This window comes from Phyllostomus discolor, chromosome 3 (genome assembly GCF_004126475.2).
Source record: "Phyllostomus discolor isolate MPI-MPIP mPhyDis1 chromosome 3, mPhyDis1.pri.v3, whole genome shotgun sequence".
Taxonomy (NCBI): Eukaryota; Metazoa; Chordata; class Mammalia; order Chiroptera; family Phyllostomidae; genus Phyllostomus; species Phyllostomus discolor.
Genome location: NC_040905.2, coordinates 11,991,643 through 12,009,874, shown reverse-complemented (window position 1 = coordinate 12,009,874; position 18,232 = coordinate 11,991,643). Strand labels below are relative to the sequence as shown.

Sequence of the window (18,232 nt, the reverse complement as noted above, 5' to 3'; positions counted from 1 at the left end):
GAGCCTATGTAGTGAAGGGAAGAAGAGACAGGTAGGCTGACATGGAGAATATTCCATCTGCGTAGCTCATGAGTCTGCAAAGCACTTTGACATCCCTTACCTCACTCAGCCCCCAAGACAGCTCAGCAGGTGGGGGGCAAGTCTTGCTGTGCCTGGGGACCAACTGAGGCTAGCAACTAGCCTCAGTTCATCCCCAGGCACAGCAAGAGGTTAAAGGATTGCCCAAGGTCATCTAGAGCAAATAGGTGGAAGAACTACGTTTAGAATTCAGGTCATTCGCCTCTTAATGCAATGATTTTTCCACCAGACTTTCTCTATTTTAATATTGGGTACCGGGGGACATGGAGTTCCTTGTTCAAGGGGTTTTGATCTCATCCGGGGGACAAAGGGGAGCAACCGGAAGGTTCTGTGCCCAGGAACACCATACTTAAGGCAGTGCTCGAGGGAGACACATCTGGCAGGGAGTGCGGGCGGTGGTCATGGCCCAGACCGTCACCCCAGAGAGCAGGCAGGCCCTTAGGACCCGGCTCCACGCGGGGGCACAGCGGAAGGGAACGCTGCGTCGCACTTGAGAAAGTCATTTCCCTTTCCGTTCTGTGGATTCTTTGTTGTTTGTGCTATGGAGAGGAGGCACTTTGCCAGTACTTTTTAAACACCCTTCAAATAACTCTCTGACTTCCGTTTTGACCAAAAAGGGAGCTCGCCGCGGGTTGAGAACGGCAGTGCTCAACTGGCTCCAGCCAGAGCTGAATTGCGTTGCTTTGTGTGCGTTCTATTTTCGTGATGCTCCTGGTTTTGACAAGTAGTACTGACTTTTCCCTTATTGTCATTACAGAAAGGTTACTCTCCAGTACACCTAACTGAAAAAAGCCAAATTAAGGAAAAATAATAAGTCAATTCTGAGCGGGGCGGTAGACACACACGGGAGAAAACACGGTGAATGTGCGTTCTAGTGGTGACAGTTTGGGCAACTCTTGGACTGGAGACAGGTGCGAGAGGAGGGGTGAGGCCCCCGTCCAGGGTGGGATGATGGCAGTGGACATGCAGGAGTCTCTGACGGACACTTTAAAGGAGTTAAAGGAATTTGGGTATCTTCTGCATCGTTTCTCAGGATGCTTAACAGCTGCAAAACCAGAAAGCTTAAATAAAAAAGGCTCGTGCCATGCAATGAGTTTATTGCCTCACGTCACAAGAAGCCTCGAGGTAAGGTTGCCCCAGACTGGCTGCCAGTGGCTCACTGACCTCACTCAGGACTCATCTTCCGAACACCTTCTGACGTCAGCACGGAGCTGTGGTCTCACGGCCCCAGAGTGGCTGACGTGGTTTGCGCAGGTACCATCAGGACACACCATGCTTCAAGGCAAGAAAACCTCTCTCCTGGCGGCGAAGCAGGAAGCATGCAGAAACCTTTCCCTAGCGGCACCCGCACCAGCATTTTCCTTCAGGGTTCACTGTTCCAAAGTATGTCACGGATCACGCAGGAGCCAGTCACCGCAAGGGGGAATCAAATGACCGTAACTAACCAGGACTAGTTAGGATTTATCCTCTGAGCTAGGGAGAGAGACCCTTTCCTGCAGGGTTTACCAACATGTCGGGGCTCTGCTAATTAATATTGGGGCTCTGCTAATTAACAAACAGGGCTGGCAGGCAGTCATCCTTCACGACTTCCACCAGGGGTTCTGAGATTCCTCACATTAGTTCTTTTTTTTAATGGAAATTAAAAAAAAAGATTTTTATTTATTTATTTTTAGAGCGGGAAGGGAGGAAGAAAGAGAGAGAGAGAGAAACCTCAATGTGTGGTTGCTGGGGGCCGTGGCCTGCAACCCAGGTATGTGGCCTGACTGGGGATCGAACCTGCGACACTTTGGTTTGCAGCCCGCGATCAATCCACTGAGCTACGCCAGCCAGGGCCTCGCATTAGCTCTTGAACATGAGTGGGAGGTTCCTGAGGCTTGTGGGTTTTTATATGTTAAGTCTTATTGAGCTCTTCTCTCCATGTGTTGGATTACCGCACAGCGAAATACTTCCACGGCAAAGTCAACTTCTGGTTTGGTGATGCACATGGAGGGCGCAATGCGGAATGTCTGAGGAGACACGGGGGAGAAGAGAGGCGCCGTGGGCGTCGGTTCACACGCGACTCTGAGCAGAGGCGCTACACTGAGACTCTGAAACCCTGTGGTGATGGCATCTCTTGTGTTTCCCTCATGGGTCGGTCTTTCTCTCCACTGCTGATCCCGGCCCACTCACCCTCCGGTCTTGTAAAAATTCTGGCACCACCTGGCTGCATCCCTTTTCCTTTCTGTCATCTGCTCACCTCCTGGTCCTTGCACTCCTTCATGAGGTCATAGGTACTCACCTACACCCCACTTCTGCCACCACCCAGGGTGACCTCCAAGCCCGTGCGTACAACTTAACAAACACGCTTCCCGGTCCCTTGGTTGCTGCAACTCCCAGAACCTTCATCTCTGCTTCTCTGCATCCATCCATTCACCCCCCACGGCCAGAGCCACGAGCCGCCTTTTCTCTAGGAACAATTCAATTTCTGATTCCCATGGCAACTGTCCCTTTCACGAAGCCTTCCGTGTCCCCACCCCTCCATTGTCTTCAGACCTATCACCCGCTCAGATCTCTTCTCTGTTCTACCCAGCCTGGAGCACGTGGCTGGCTGTCTGAACTACTGTCTCACCTGCCCCCTCACTGTGCCTGCATCTCCTTCCGCCCTCTGCGGCTGCACTCCCGCCCCGAAGTCCCAGCCCTGATCAAAGCTGTAACCGAACTGCTTTGCGCCAGCACAGTAGCTCAGAAGGGGTACCGATCGTGCTGCTGGGCTGACGGACACCACTGGACAGGCGGGGTCTCCACATTCTGCTGTTCCCCTAGGGTTTTCTTGTTCTCTGTCCGCTTGCTTCCCTTTTCACTCCAAACCTTTTTCATTCCTTTCAATTTCCTAGCTCCACTCCCACGCCTCCCATTCTATTTCATAGCCAGCCTTGCCTCGTGCTTCTCAGAAGCTGTCGGGCAAGATCTGCCTATAAACCTGTTTGCTCCCATCCCACACTGAAGGGACTGAAGGTTCAGAGGTTGGCCCTGGCCCTTGGCCCTGCATACGCCCATCACTGTCCCTCCAGGAAACACCCCCATGTTTCTTCGCATCCTCAGCCTATGCACACAGTAGGTTTATAGCCCTCATAGCCCCAATCCAAACCACAGCAAATAAAAATCTGTTGGTCGCCTGGTCCCTTCTAGCTACCACACGAATGCTATCCTCTTCTTTCATGCAAACTTAGTAAAAAGATGGGTGGATAATACTTACTGGCCATTATTTTCCACCCTGCCTTCCCTCTGTGCACATCTGAACCCACTGCAGTCTGGTTTCTGGCCCACCAGCCTTCTAACACTGCTTGAGCTAAGGCCTCCAGGGACCTGCAATGCGTGGAACCCTACGGTCTGTTTCTGTAGTTGCCATTATGGTTCTTCCTTCTCCCGGAACCTCCCCGCTTGCCTGCTTCCATGCTCCACACTCTCCTAGCTTCTCTCACACTTCTCAGCCCTTTTTTTGTCACCACGCAGGCACCCTCTCCTGCGCTGGCCCTTGAAAGGTGGGTGTGCAGGTGTCTGGCCTCGTCTCACCGCATTTTTGATGTAGACGCACTTCCCGGGAGGTGTCCTCGTCTCACTACTTATGTGCTGGTGGCTCCCGCACTGTGACATTTACCTTGATCCTTTCCTCTGAGCCACAGACTTGTCTACAGAAATGGATGTCCCTAAGCCCCTCAAATGGAGCCGGTTCAAAGCTGAACTCTTCTTTGTCCTGCCTGAACCGACTTGGACGTGAGGCATCCCTCCTGGACTCCCCCTCACTCTTCACACCCAAATCCTGTGCGCTTCACCTGCAGCGATGTTCTCTGAATCCCGCCCATCACAACGGCTCCTGCTCCAGTTCGAGCAGCATCACCCATATCCCCCACCTGGACACCCTGCCTCCAGCCTTGGCCCCTCAGCCTCGCCCTCCTCAGAGGACAGACGCAGAGACCAGACTGCCTGCGTTGGGATCCTGGCTCTGCCACGGACCGGCTGTGGGATTGGGGCACTTTACTCCACCTCACTGTGCCTCGTTATCTTCATCTGTAAAACACGGATAATAAAAGCCCGTATTTCACAGCCTTGCTGAGAGCGTGCCACGAATCAACGCCTGCAGAGTCAGGCTTGTTGTTATTGGCAGTCACCACCTGAGCCTAAGGTGGCAGCCGCACCGGCGTGCGTGTGCTCTGCACGCTGCAGGGGTCCCCTGCGCCTGGAGTGCTCCTCTCACTGTCTGAGGCTCGGCTTAGCCAGGAAGCCTGGCCTAGGAGTCCCTGCTCTCTCTTCTTACACCCCTCCCATTTGTTTCTCATCCTCACCTGTGGACATGCTTATTGATTTTTAGGAACAGGGGAAGAGAGGGAGAGAGAGAGGGAAAGAAACATCGATGTGAGAGAGAAACATGGATCGGCCACCTCTCCTTTATGCAGTGAGTGCTCTGACTGGGGATTGAGCTGGAAACCTGGGACCCAAACTGGGATGTAGGCATGTGCCTGGACCAGGAATCGAACCTGTGACCTTTTGGTGTATGGGATGACACTCCAACCAACTAAGCCACACCGGCTAGGGCTGTGCTACTCCTTTTTATAGCTATTAATGAGCTTACTATATTGCATAGTAATTTTCAGTTGATACATCTTCCTCTCCTGCCAGGTCCATGAAGGCGGAGACCAGATCTTGTGTATTACTGCAGCTTGAGCAGCCAGCACGGCAATGGCTGCTTTGCATGTGTTTGCCAGGTACCTAAGGAGTAACTGAGTAAGTAAGCAATCAATTGTTTCTTGTCTGTATAGGCTGTGCATCTTAGGATTTTTCATGGTTGCTCTGTTAGATTGTGCTGGAAAGTCTTTGAGAGCAGGGTCAGAAAAACTCACGAGTGTGCCCTAGCGGAAGCGCTCACGTTGGGCTGGTGTGGCGGGGCTCTGTCTGGGCCGGGAGAGCGGCAGACCTGTTGGTTGACAGGCTGAGGGGGAGTTGAGGACAAGGAGAAGTTGCAGGTACACGGTGTGAGGGACGAGAGCACTGGAGGGAGATGCGGGTCGGGACAGCAGTGACACCGCGTGCTCGAACCTTTAGGACAGCAGGTAAGAAATGGATGTGGGGACGGAGGAGTGGATAGAGAACTCTTGCCTAGCAGCGTCCACCCCCTCTGAGGAGTGCAGGGGGGCAAGAGTGCTCCCCGAAACAGAGTGAGAGGCAGGAGCACAGCGTGGGGCCCGGGGAAGAACAGCCAGCGTCCATCACAGGAAAGCAAGATGACGAAGGACAAGAAGGAATCCGGGGAGGGGCAGAGGTTGCCCCAGACCTTAAATCTCTGCCCCAGAGCCCGGCCCTGGCGAAGGTCCTGCTGTGTGCGGGGTCCAGGGACAGAGTGCTTTACTGACAGCACAGCCTGTGTCCTCGGAGGGGGCCACACCCATCCTGACTGTGAGGACACACTTGGCTTTCCCAGCAGGTGGGGGAGCAGGAGGGTCTGGGTGTCTGCACCCCCCGCCTGAGGGTGAAGGGCGCTGGGCGAGGCCGACTTGGAGTTCTGCATTGGGGACCCGGCCTGGCTAGTCCCCCACCTGTCCTGCAGGGTCACCTGGGCCTGCCAGTGCTCTTAGGTTGCTTCTGGGCACAGGGGTCACTAAGTCTGAGCAGTTTTAGGGTTCACAATCAGAGCCCAAGGCTCAGTTAGGAACAACCAGGATGGCTCTTACAGGGCTTACAGTGAACTCATACATGAGACGAAATGTTTGCTGTACGACTGTCACAACCTGTACTCTGGTTCGTCCTCTGGTCCTCTGTCCTCTGGTCTGTCTGTGCATGTCATCTACGCCTTGTTAGACTGTTCTCTGTCTAATCCTCCCAGAACCGCGATCACAAAACCATTTGAACACACCGCCCCCTAGTGGCCCCAAACTCACTGCCATTTTCTTTTGACACTATCCAAGCCCTCTGCCTATGGGAAGCGAGGCTAGGTCCCTCACTTAATGCACTCCTTTAGAAGAGTGACCAGCATTGGGACATCAGGGAGATGCCTGCCTGAGGTGACAGGTAAGCAGTAGCCTTCTCTTACCTGAGAAAAAAGGCCACCTTTGCCAATGATAAGACCCATGCGTTTGCAGTCCTCGTGGATCTGACTGACTTCCTCACGGGGAAGAGGCTGGCGGCTTGTCTGCAAACACATTCACAACACATTTCTGTTTGGTGCTTGAGTGGTTACAGACACAATTTCCAAGAGGAAAAGAAGCAACCGAAGCAATCAATGTTCTTCGTTCCCTCTTAATCCCTCTCTTCCCCTGTAACCGAATAAAGCTGTGAACTGGATTTGGGGGGAGGTGGTTATTAAATATTAACAACATCATTAATATTTAACATCATGAATAAGAATTAATAGCATGAATATAACTGTATTAATATTATTAATAATACGCAATATTTGATTTTGATAAATGTTATACACATTGATAATATTTTTTATCCCAATTTATTTCCAAATTGCTAAGGACAAAATGAAGTTAAATGCAGACAGCCAGTGAAGATTGGCTGCCCTGTGAACGTGGTTCTTTGCCTGCTGAATTTGGGGTCTGCCTTAGTTTTGTGGAAATTCTCCTGGACTCTCTTCACTTTGTTTTGCCCTGTAGAGAGCTCATTCCAAAGCCCAGGAAACAGCTGAGGTTTTGCTCAAGGACACGAACAACCAAGCTTCCCCTGGGCCGCAAGGGCACCTGGGCAGCTGGGCGGGCGGTTGTCTTCCTCTGTCCTGCGTGTGAAATTTGCTCTTTCCCCTCGAGACTTTATTCTCCAGGGTTAGGAGAGGTAAGCGCTTTCAGGGCCAAGAGGCTGTTGCAGGTCCCTAGGCATCGGCAGCAGGTCCCTACCCGTGGGCCCGGACATGCCAGCACCCCTGCGGAGACATTGTGATGGGGGCCTGTCCCCTTTCTGTGTGTCCCTGTGCTCCGAGTCTGTGAGTATAAGCGTCTCTTTCTTAGTCATTTCAAGTCAGTGTGTCCGCATGACCTGGAAGTTTTTCGAAACTGTGGATATCTGGGCCTCACATGGGATCTATTGAATGGGGACATTTGTGGCAGGGGTCGGACAGCTTTACTGGTAAAGTGACCCTCAGGTGACAGGGCCAGAACTATGGCTGTGACCATCCTATCCTGAGCACTGAGGGCCGTCAGCTGGGCTGCAGCCGCTCCGCTGCGTGCACATCAGCTCCAGCCTGGCTCGGGTTTCCCAGGCACAAGACGTGCCCTTTCCGTCCCTGTGACGTAGAGCGTGGGGCAGGGCATCGAAGGCGCCCCCTGCATTCCTCTCCTCCGGGCTTCCTACCCGCCCTCCCTCTGGGCTTCAGTGTCCACCTCCCACCCTGACTCCTGATCCAGCTCCTGCCTCAAGTCTTCCATTCCTGGCAAGCCATCAGACCTACTACTTCTGAAGTAGTTCCCATGTTTGTCTGCCTTAAGGCTGTAAGATAAGGAGAATGTTTTTCATACTTCCAGACCGCTAGATGACGGAGGACCTGGGGTGGGGTGGGGGAAAGACTGGGATCTTCTCAATGATCCTAGAGCGTCACCGTGCACCACCACTGGGAAGGATTCTGATGTTTTGCCGGGACAAATCAAGTTCCGATGAACATGTTTATTCGCCCACTTTTGACCTCGAGCCTGCAGAAGTTGGGTTTGGAACAGTGGGGAAGGACGCAAAGCCGCCTTGCCGGTTGGACTTTCCTCTGTGGAGTCTGGACGGGGAGGCGGCCACAGTCTTTGAGGGAGCCCCTGGGCTGTGGACCAGGGTGGACTTTCCTGAGCCTTCCAACAGCCCTTGTGGCCTAGTCTCTTATTTCTCTTAGTTCCCTGTTTTCTTCCCTTAGCTTTAACGTCGTGTTAAAACCAGCTCTGTTGTGTGGCTTTTATAAAAGAGTCTTATATCCATGGTCTGGTCTAAAGATGGAAAGAATTGAGCGTCAACTCTCCTAAACGAGATCAAACGGCAAGAAGTCACTGAACAGAAAAGGGAATCCCTGTGCACAAGAGTTAGCACAGAGGGGTCGGTCTGAATATTCCTCCCTGAGTCAAGATTCTCCTGCCGTTGCTCTCCTCAGAGGATTGAGGCTTTGCTTTTGTTGACGGGGCCGGGGGACAATTTCCCACTCACATGGACTGTGGGGGTAGCAGCGGAAGCAAAGGGAAGGCTTTGAGAGACAGGGCAGACAAACGGTCTACAGGACCTGATGTTACAAATAAGGGGAGGGAGGGAGCCGCAGGTTATTTTGTGGTGTTGAGGCTGGGTCACTGGGAGAGCAGTGGAGGGTGAGAAACAGGAGCAGTGACCTTGAGAGGAATAACTGGTTTGGGAGAATGCTCAGTTCAATTGTTGTCCTGTTGAGTTTGTCACAGGGGAACGTCATCAGAAAGTCGTGTTCTTTCCTGGTTACTTGGGAGACTGAAATCCACGCAGACACACACACACACACATACACACGACACCTCAGAGATCTTTAAACACTTCCTTACCCCTAACATCCTTCTCCCTTATTTCCGTTAATTCTCTGGACCACAGGCCCCTCCCCAAGTAATTTCCTCCTTTCTTCATATTTGTAATTCTAACTATTCAGTTATCACTGATGCTCTTTGCCTAGCCTGGCAAGAGTAGTACCAGTTCCCTTTACCAAATCCCCACTGTCACCCCCTGGAGCTCTTCAGGGCCTGCTGGCATTGGGCTCACACTCAACACTCGTGCTGTCCTTGGGGCTCCCTCCCTGAGAGTGGATGAAGCCAGCGTTAGGCCGATGCTGCTGCTTTGGCTCTTGCTGCCCCAAGAAGCGAGCGAGAGAGAGAGAGCAGGTCAGAACCTACCTTATCCTTCACCATTTCTACGCCTATCATGAGGCCTTTGCCGCGGACATCTCCAATAATTTCAAATTCATCCCGCAGCTTAGCAAACTTCAGTAACATGTAGGTGCCAACTTCTTGACTGTTTTCCTGTAGATTTTCTTCTTTAATCACCTGTTGCGAGAAAGCCCCAAGTGCTCTTGCATTACAACGAGTTCTAAAATCGACTGAGAAACATCGAGAGGTAAATGGATTTGGCCGTCTTTACAGAAATGTGACCAGACAAATGGAACCCCAAGTCCAGCAGGGCAGACCGTGGACCACAGAAAGATTTTCTGTAAGGAGGAAAAACATTTTGGGCACAGAGGATACTACCCCCGACTCCTTGCGCATCTTTAGGAGAGGGTAAGGATTTAGGAGAGAGTAGGAGACGCGGCTCAGTGCAGCCTGGAACACAGATGCCATGACCCCGAGGTTTAGCACCATCTGGCTTTGCTGAAACCCGGGCTACGGCAGTGGCGGAGACTCCGAGGAAAGGCCTCTCACAGAGGCTTGCCCTCCTGGGGGCTCGTCGGCCTTTGTCCACTGCTCCCAGCCAGACGACGGGCTGTCATGGACTAGATACGGGCAGCACACTGCATTCACGCTTTGCTGGTAATAATCGCACAGCTCCCGGCCAACCTCGCAGTTTACAAGGCCTGTCTGTTCGCCTAAGTCCTCTCTCCCTTCTAAACAGGTTGAGGTGACTCGGCACTTTAGATATGCGTGTGCAGTGTCCAGCAGTGACGCATGAAATGACTCGTCCTGCCCACACTTGCTTATCTCAGGGTTCAATCGTATTTGAAGCTACTTTTTAGTTAGCCAGGACAGCTTTCGCTTACTTGGCTTTTTATTTTCAAATGCTTTCAAATATAAGTTTTTGAACAGGAGACTCATGTGCCTCATTGAAAAATCAGAAAGTGTCCCTCCCCCTAAACAACTGCTGTTCTTACATTCTTGAACAGTCTTTCAGAAATACATTAAACTTATTGAAGCAAATGCTCTTATGCGTGTTAGCGAGGGCACTAAATTTTTTTTTTCTGCAGAAGCGACCCCAGGCAAAATCAATGGAGTGGGGCCAAACCAAAGCTGAATTACCTAATTGTAAAGTTTCCCTTTAGTCTTTTAATTTATGACAGTGCAAAAAAAAAAAAAAGCAAGAAAGAATATATCAGAAACAGCCAAAATTAAACTCAAATCAATGATAACAATCGGTAACCATCCGTAAAATATCACTCAAATAACAAAGAAATTTCAGTGCTCCCAGCTAGCTGGGGGAATGGTTACCTTTCATGTGCATGTGAGGTTGTCATATATTTCTTCCTCAACGTTCTGAGCACTCAAAGTAGATCATTAAAAGAAGGTGGAGCAGGTGTCAGAATAATAACCGGGGATCTAACGTTAAGTCAGTATTAATTCTTCAATAACGCAGTGTGACAGAGCCGTGAGAACGAGTGTGCGGCCTTGCACAGCCATTCTGTGAAGCAGGGGATGCGCACGTGGCGGCGGGAACGCACCTCGAGCACGGCCGATCCCACGGCGCAGGCCACGGGGCTCCCTCCGAAGGTGCTGAAGTGCAGCACGCAGTTGGCCAAAGACCTGGCGATCTCTAGGGGGAGGAAGCAGAGGTGGATACGGGGGGGACACATTCCTATCAAAATCTCTCCTCTCAACATTTGGATTGTGTTGTAAACGACATCAGATGCAATTCATTCTCCTTTCACCAGATAGTAGGTGTTATGGACAGAATTGTGGCCCTACCCAAAACCACACGTTGAAGCCCTAACCCACAGCGTGGCTGCATTGGTAGCTAGAGCCTTCAGGGACAGACATCATCCAGGTTAAATGAATCTTGAGAGTAGGTCCCAATCTAACAGGACTGGTGTCCTCAGAGGAACAGACGACAGGGCTCTCCCATTCTCGACCGAAAAGGATGTGTGGGGACAGAGAGAGAAGGAGGCCACCTACAAGAGAGACCGCACGCCCTTCTGCTGGCGCCTTGGTCTTGGATCACCGGTCTTTGAACTGCGAGAAGATAAATGTCTGTTGTTCAAGCTGCCCACCTGCAGCGTCTTATGAGGGTACCCTAGCTGATATGGCGGGTAAGGAAAAATAGCTTATTTACTCCATGGAAAGTTCGATGACAAAATCTTGAATGTGTTGTGAAAACTGAAAAGTACCTTAAGATTAGGTTTATGGAAATTTACTTGGAAACTTCATAGCTAAAACCTTTTCTCTGTCTTTCACATTTGAGACCAAGAAAGAAAAAAAATCCCACATATCAAGGACTTAATAACATAATTGTGGGATCAGGGTGAGTATACATTCAGTTCCTTATACTTGACCTTCTGCATCCATATTCTTGTACCTTAAGTCACTTAATAAAAACACTGAGCTTTCACAACGCACTTCATTAGCCTTCAGTGCCTCAGCAGTGTGGGAAAGGCACATTTTAGGAATTTCATAAACATTATTTTCTGTACTACCTCACTCAGATGAAAAATTCAGTTAATTCTAATGCTCTGGCTAAGTGGCATCGGGCTATGTTTGACTGTGTTGTGGGTGAGACATCACAGACAGATCTCTCACTCTGGACCTTGAGTTGGCAGCTTCTTGGTGTGGCAAGACTGAGTAAGAGTGTCCCCCCGGCACACGAGTCCTCGGGAATTTCGGAACTGGCGTCAGGTTGGTTCACAAGGGTCTCGTGTGCCGGTTTCGTCTCTGTGGCACGGTTTTCCAGAGCTGGTCGGTGGGCCTGAGCCCTGCGCTTCCTTGTGGGGGCCGGAGAACTAGTCCACCCTACAGCAGGAGCGAAACGGGTGGCTCTCTCCCCTCTGTGCCACCATCTGGCAGGCAGACTGTTTCTGATTCATGTTTAATTTTTTGTTGCCTGGGAAGTGCATGCGTGGTTCCCATCACCGTCTCCGACCCACACAAGCTCCCACGTGTGGGTTTTCTCCATCGCGGGTGCAGGAGCCCAGAGGCAAACCCGAACCGCCCACAGGTCCTACCTGGAGTTGTCACGACTGCTGCCATGGGAAAGCCGTTCCCGATCCCCTTGGCCATGGTGACGATGTCTGGCAGGACGCCATGGGTTTGGAAGCCCCAGAAGTGAGAGCCCAGCCTTCCAAATCCTGTCTGCACCTGCGGGAGGCAAACCCACACTCTCTGGGCGCCTCTCGAGAGATGCTGGTTCTCCGGACGCTGACCCTGTCACTTTCCTCCCCTTCCCCCCTCCCCCCACTTCTCCCTTCCCCTCCCCATCCTCCTTCTTCCTCCCCTCCTTCCTCCTCCTCAGTATCGTCACTCTTGGCCATTGTCAGAACCATCTTTGTGCTCATACTGATGAGACACCGAATCTTTGAGCTTTTAGGTACCAAAATCTATTGACTAGCTTTGTGTGACTCTGGATGTGTTTCTAAACTCCCTTGGCACCTCTGCTCACTCTATCAAGTAGGAACGCTAACCTAGAGTGATGCCTTGGGGGGGGGGGCTGCAGGGCAGGCTGAGAGAGGGGCGCACGTGAGTGCACAGTACCCTCCCAGGGCAGCCATCCTCCGCCAGGCTCTCCTGCTGCAGGGCAGCGGGTGGGGTGCGGAGAGGAGGCAGGGGTTGCCCTCGGTGGACGGGACTGGGGCCCCTGCTCCCCGGCCCAGACGGGAGGGTCCCCCTCTTCCCCGTGACTCCCTGTTCTTCCTCAGAATTCTGTCGCCCGGAGGACCCACTGAGCCGTCTAACTGCAGGCGGAAAGTTGGCCTGAGCTGTTTCGTTCGTGTTGTTCTCTTTCTCGAAGACTCTCTCCCTGCCTCTTCATCTCACTACTTTCTCCTGTCCTAAAAACGCAGCTTCGTCATCATCATTTGGTCAAGATTTTCCTGAGCCCTAGGACCGCCCCCAGTCAGGGCATCTGGGCTTGCTGCCCTCGGGACCTCTCACCCCTGCCCTTGGAATCCCCACCCCTGCCCTCTGAACCTCCCACCCTAAACTGTTGTCATCACTGTACATGTCTGATGATGGGAACTGAATCTTGTTTCTCTCCCTACCCAGAACACCCAGTAGAGTGCCTGATAAAAGCAGACACTTGGTATTTGTAGAATGAACTCCAAAGTGGCAGAAATGCCTAACTGAATCAAGCCACGCCAGCATTTCCATGCAAAGTTCTGCCAGAGCCTTTCTGGGAAAGGTTCTGGGATCTCGTTCTGGCTCTCAGTCCCTTGGTCTGTCTGTCCGTCTGCCTGTCTGTCTGTCTGTCTCAGTTTCTCTGCACATCCACACGTTGCAGGGCAGGGATGGAGGTGTGGGGTTGCTGATGCTGAGATGCCCTTGAAAGAGCATCCTCGCCCTGGCTGGCGTAGCTCAGTGGATTGAGCACGGGCTCTGAACCAGCATCGCAGGTTCGATTTCCAGTCAGGGCACATGCCTGGGTTGCAGGCCACAGCCCCCAGCAACTGCACATTGATGTTTCTCTCTCTCTCTCTCTCCCCCTCTCTAAAAATACATGAATAACACCCCCCCACACACACACACACATAAAAAGCATCCTCCCTGGGTTTCCTTCCCGTCTGCCCGGCTCTCTCCAGGGTGCCGCTGCAGAGGCAGACGTCAGGGCTCAGAATTAGAGGACATCAGACAACATAGGAGAAGGGGTGGACTTAGGAGTCAGGCAGACCTGGGCTCAGGTCTGGGGGTCTCCCACCTCCCAGGTGTGGGCCTCCGGGCAAGCCGATGAATTTGCCCATGTGAGATAATGCAGGAAGAGCTTGTGAAAATCCACTCACTTTGTCCTCTTGCCTTCCGTTTTCCCTCCATCCGTCTAAGTATCCTAAGCAAATGGTGAAAACTCAGGTTGCTTGGACAAGGCAGGGGACCCTCTAGGGCAAGGAGCCATGTTTGGTACCTAGAAAGTGCCGCTTTCACAGAACCTTTCGGTCGAGCAGGGATGCCTCATTCTAACTTTCATAAACGTAGAAACACACCAGACCAGCGAAGACGGGCTGCCCAGCTGGTCGCTGGTCCCAGAGGGTGGCCAGTCTTCTCTCTCTGGTTCCAGATTTCTCATTTTAGAGAAGAGAAGACCGAGGTTGGCTACTTAGGATGGTTTGTGTGAGATCCCTCGGTAGCAGCGCTGGCTCCGCACCAGGTTCCCCATCCCCTGCTTCTTCTGTTTCTGCCACCCTTCGCCTTCTGCGCCACTGTCCGTCCTGTCATTGACAGGCAGCCTGGTCCCGTGGGTAGTGTGGTCTGGGAGCCCGGGTTTGAGTTCCGGCTCTGGCCCTACTAACTGCATGACCTTGGTGGAGGATTTAACCATGCTGGACTTCCACTCGGTTATCTATAAACTGGGAATAGTAGCAGTGGGCCACACCTTACGGAGTCGTTACCAGCATCAGCATGCAAAACACTACAAACAGTGCCTGGCACGCAGCCTGTGCCCAGGAAGTCCCAGCCATTCTTAGCTTCCCCGAGTTTTTAAGACTGTCCTTAAGGTCACCTTGGGTTCGTTTCCAATGATGTTATTGAGAATGACAAAACCACACGTCTTAGAAAATTCTGAAATTCACGTTTTCTCTGAATTCAGTCTACCTTCCCTCTAATTAGCGCAACGGTGGCAGCTGCAATTTCTGCCGATTCCAAAGGTGAAAACTTCTTCTTGTCATTCATGTAGCTAATTGCAAACCTGCTGAATATAATTTTCTTCTTCTTTTTAATAACAGATTAACTTTCTTCAGCTAGGACTTTGATCAATTGATGCTCCTTTAACTTATTTGAGCAAGTTGGGGAAGGGGGGATGGGCGTGGGAGGGAAGCTGGTTCATGCTTCCTTCCATAAGCAGTAGACTGGGGGGGGGGGCGGGATGGGGGAAGGGGATTGGTCATCCAGTTCCCCTGGAGATAACAGAGGCCAGGCTGTACATCTAGAAATTGCAAAAAAAAATTTTTTTTGAAAGGGAGCCCAATGTCTGCTATGGGTTGTCCAGGTGAGGAAAATGGTTTGGCAAAGAAGGCAGGTCTGAAACTGGCGTGAAACCGCTGAGTTCTTCACCGGTTCCTGGTGGGGGTGACCATCGCTGGCAGAAGGGTGCTGAGTGGGTCGGGAGCACCGTGGGGGGGGGGGGGGCCTGGCCACCCTGCTCTGGCCTTTGCTCCTGGTTCTCTTCTCAGCAGGCAAACAATTGCTTTCTTTCACGCACTCCAACAGGAGGGGAGATTGTAAGTAAACTGATCACTTTTAAAAACGCACGGGTTCGTGTTCACTGAGCCAATGAATATTCCTTTTAAAGTCGTCCCTTTGGAGACACTGTAGGCTATTCCAACAGTGGGTAAGCTATTTTAGAACTTTTTTTGAAGCTAGTTTTTGAATATCTGCAATGGTGGCCCTCTTCTTTTTGTTTTTTAAATCCTCACCAAGTGCATTTTTTTTCATTGCTGTTTTAGAGAGAGAGGAAGGGAGAGAGAAACACTGATTGGTTGCCTCTTGTACTGCTCAGGGGATGGGGCTCAAATCTACCACCTCAGTATGTGCCCTGCCGGGGATCCAACCCACAACCCTTCAGTTATGGGAGGACCTCCACCCAACCGAGCCACACCCGCCAGGGAATGGTGGCCCTCTTCTAACTCAGAGGCTGATCTTTTTTCTTTGTTAAATATCATTTCTAAACAAGTTTTGTTATTAAAGTAAGGCGAATGCTGCTGTGCTGGTTAACACTATTTTGGCAAAAAATTACTTAATAAAGACTTGTTTATGAGACTAAATTTTTAATGTGGTTTTTAAGTGGCCCGTGGTGAATCTCCACATAGGAATTTAGAAATATTTTGAGCGATGGCGGTATTACCTGTGCCTGTTAGCAACTTATGTGATGGACTTCAGTTCGCACATTGACATTCTGCTGTCTGTATGTGTTACACAGACCGACTAATCCACCAATAAACCAACCAGCCAACCAGCAAAAGCTTCACTAACTTATGCCCACACCTTGGAATTTCCATACTAGATGTTTTCTGTCCGGAATGCAGGGGAGCGTTTGGAGAGGCCCCTCCCCCGCCCCGCAATGCCCTGCCCCACCGCGCCCCCAGCTGTCCCGGATGCACTGCTGGGCCTGAGTCCAGGGCCACTTACTTCGTCCGCAATGCACACGCCTCCCCGTGCTCGCACCAGCTCAAAGGCTTCCCTCAGAAACCCCTTCGGGTACTGGACGACCCCGTTCACCCCCTGCAAAGGACCAAACCAGGGGGACCTGTCATAACAGCATGACAGCACGGCCCTTGGAAAGTATTTAAGAAAAAAGATAGGTTATCTTCGTTAGTAATACTAACAATTTTTTATACTCAAAATACAATTTTTTTTTCAGTCTCGACGTGTTGTCTTCTTTATATCCTTAGTTACAGCAACTTCTATTCAGCGAGGCTGAACTTCAGCTGGTCGATTGTTCTGTAATTTAGTGTAATTGTCATGTGGTCCCGGGCGGGGGCGAGCACAGCGTGTGCCTGCTCTGCTGTTTTTACTGGAATTGCAATTCCAGCAATTTTTAAAGAGGCTCCGGAATTATTTCAACCGTGGGTTAAAAGAGAGACCCATTACCCTTAACACCACACTTTCTGAGAAAAGAATGCAAGCAAACGCACGCTTGTCTGAGGTTAGAATACAAGTAGATGAAGGGGATTTCGTAAGATTATACAGGGCGGGGCTAAAGTAGGGTTACAGTTGTAAGTACACGAAACACAGAATTTATTCTCCTGTTATTACTCATTAATGAATTACTATATCATTTCCCATAAGAACAACTGTAAATGTACTTTAGCTCCACTCTGTGGAAAGGCTTCCCTCGACCGTGTGGGTATTAAGTAACTAAAAATGGCTGGGGTTTCCTTTTCTTCAGAATATTAGGGATCTAACAGTTTCATCTATCTACCTGTTCGGTCCAGGAATTCGGAAGATGGCATTTTTATGAGCCAATTGGAAATCAAGGGCTTTCTTTCTTTTTTTTTTTTTTGTTTCCAAAGGGGCTAAGACAATGACTTGAATTTGGAGAGGGACACAGCCATGGTTCAGTAATGCACAAATCCTCTAGAATGCCTGTGTCAAAACACTCGGGTAACTTAAACCTCGGTCGGTGTTTCCCGCTACTATACTCACCTGAATTGGCTCTGCAAAAAATCCAGCAATTGACTTGGCCACACACGTGTTCAGAGTATCTTTGAACTGTTCAATATACTGGTCTTTAGCGTGGCAGTGGTCTGCAAACAACAAACAGAACCCGGTATGTGGAGGTGGGAACATCGCATCTGGGAGAGTGGGGGAACAGCGTGGGGAAAAAGAGCAAACAAGGTGAGTAAACTGACTCGACGCCCTCGCAGCACAGGACACAGGATGTGAGGACATTGATTTCTGAAGGGGGAACGTTCTGTCAGGATGACCTGTGCTTTGGCCGGAGCGCACTGAGGCGGCCGCAGAGGCGTCAACACACCGCCGCGGTGGGTTCGAGCTGGCGGAGCAAGGCCCAGAGGTGCCACCGAGTGCGGTGCAGAGCGCTGTTTCACCCACGGGTACCCGTCCTCTCGGCTGGGTAGATTGGATTCAAGTGTAATTGGCGTGTGTGGATTCAATCTGCTTGCAAATAACTCTATTTACCTTTTACTGACACTTCAGTGGATATGCAATTTTAAAGCTACCAGGTGCCTCCGTCCTTAGAGTTAGTTAATACGTTTATAGAACAATTAGACATCAGTCTAAGGAGGAACATGCTGGAGCCAGACAATGGCCACCTGTTGTCGCAGAGAAGAGGAAGCTCCATCCTCTGACACAGCCAGGGCCCCGGGCCGACTGGGCCCACGCATGCTGCACCTTCAGAGTCTTTATTCGCACCTGTAACTCGGTTCTCAACAGCACCACAGAGTCTCTGGATGTGAACCCATATCCACGAACAGCAGGAGGGCTCACGAGGGAGCTGCGGATGTGACAGGAGTGGTGGTGGAAGCGGTCTGAGAGGCGACTCACGCCTTACCCCGTCCTCACACTCACTCAGAGGCCCGGCTGGAGCCCCGCCTCCTGGGGGCTGGAGGCAAAGAATAGGGGCCCTCAAGAGGGAAGTGCAAATCTGCTTTACACTCCAGCCCCTCCTTAAACTCTACCTGGCCCCAAACTTATTTTTAGGCTACAAGTGGTGTTCGGGAAAGCTTGCTGTCCCTGACACCTTTGATTAGTTAGAGCTGGGGGTTGGGGGTGTGAAGAAGGAGGTAGTGAAAAGGATAATCAAAAGCAGAAAGCACATTTTTAGCATCCATTACATTGTT

The 18,232-nt window shown here is 51.1% G+C and overlaps 1 protein-coding gene across 2 annotated transcripts in view; it reads right to left on the bottom strand.

The window, feature by feature from the left end:
• Positions 1–1,154: 1,154 nt before the first annotated feature.
• The window catches only part of AGXT2 (alanine--glyoxylate aminotransferase 2), a 36,885-nt gene continuing 19,807 nt past the window's right edge, over positions 1,155–18,232 (bottom strand). For both annotated transcript variants that reach the window (XM_036020217.1, XM_028526888.2), the window contains exons 8-15: positions 17,076–17,176; positions 16,059–16,151; positions 11,954–12,086; positions 10,460–10,551; positions 8,928–9,077; positions 6,143–6,241; positions 1,912–2,084; positions 1,155–1,688 (exon numbers count right to left, since the gene is read on the bottom strand). In XM_036020217.1, the coding sequence (XP_035876110.1) occupies positions 1,977–2,084; positions 6,143–6,241; positions 8,928–9,077; positions 10,460–10,551; positions 11,954–12,086; positions 16,059–16,151; positions 17,076–17,176 (776 nt within the window). In that variant the 3' untranslated portion in view covers positions 1,155–1,688; positions 1,912–1,976. The remainder of the gene's footprint in view (positions 1,689–1,911; positions 2,085–6,142; positions 6,242–8,927; positions 9,078–10,459; positions 10,552–11,953; positions 12,087–16,058; positions 16,152–17,075; positions 17,177–18,232) is intronic.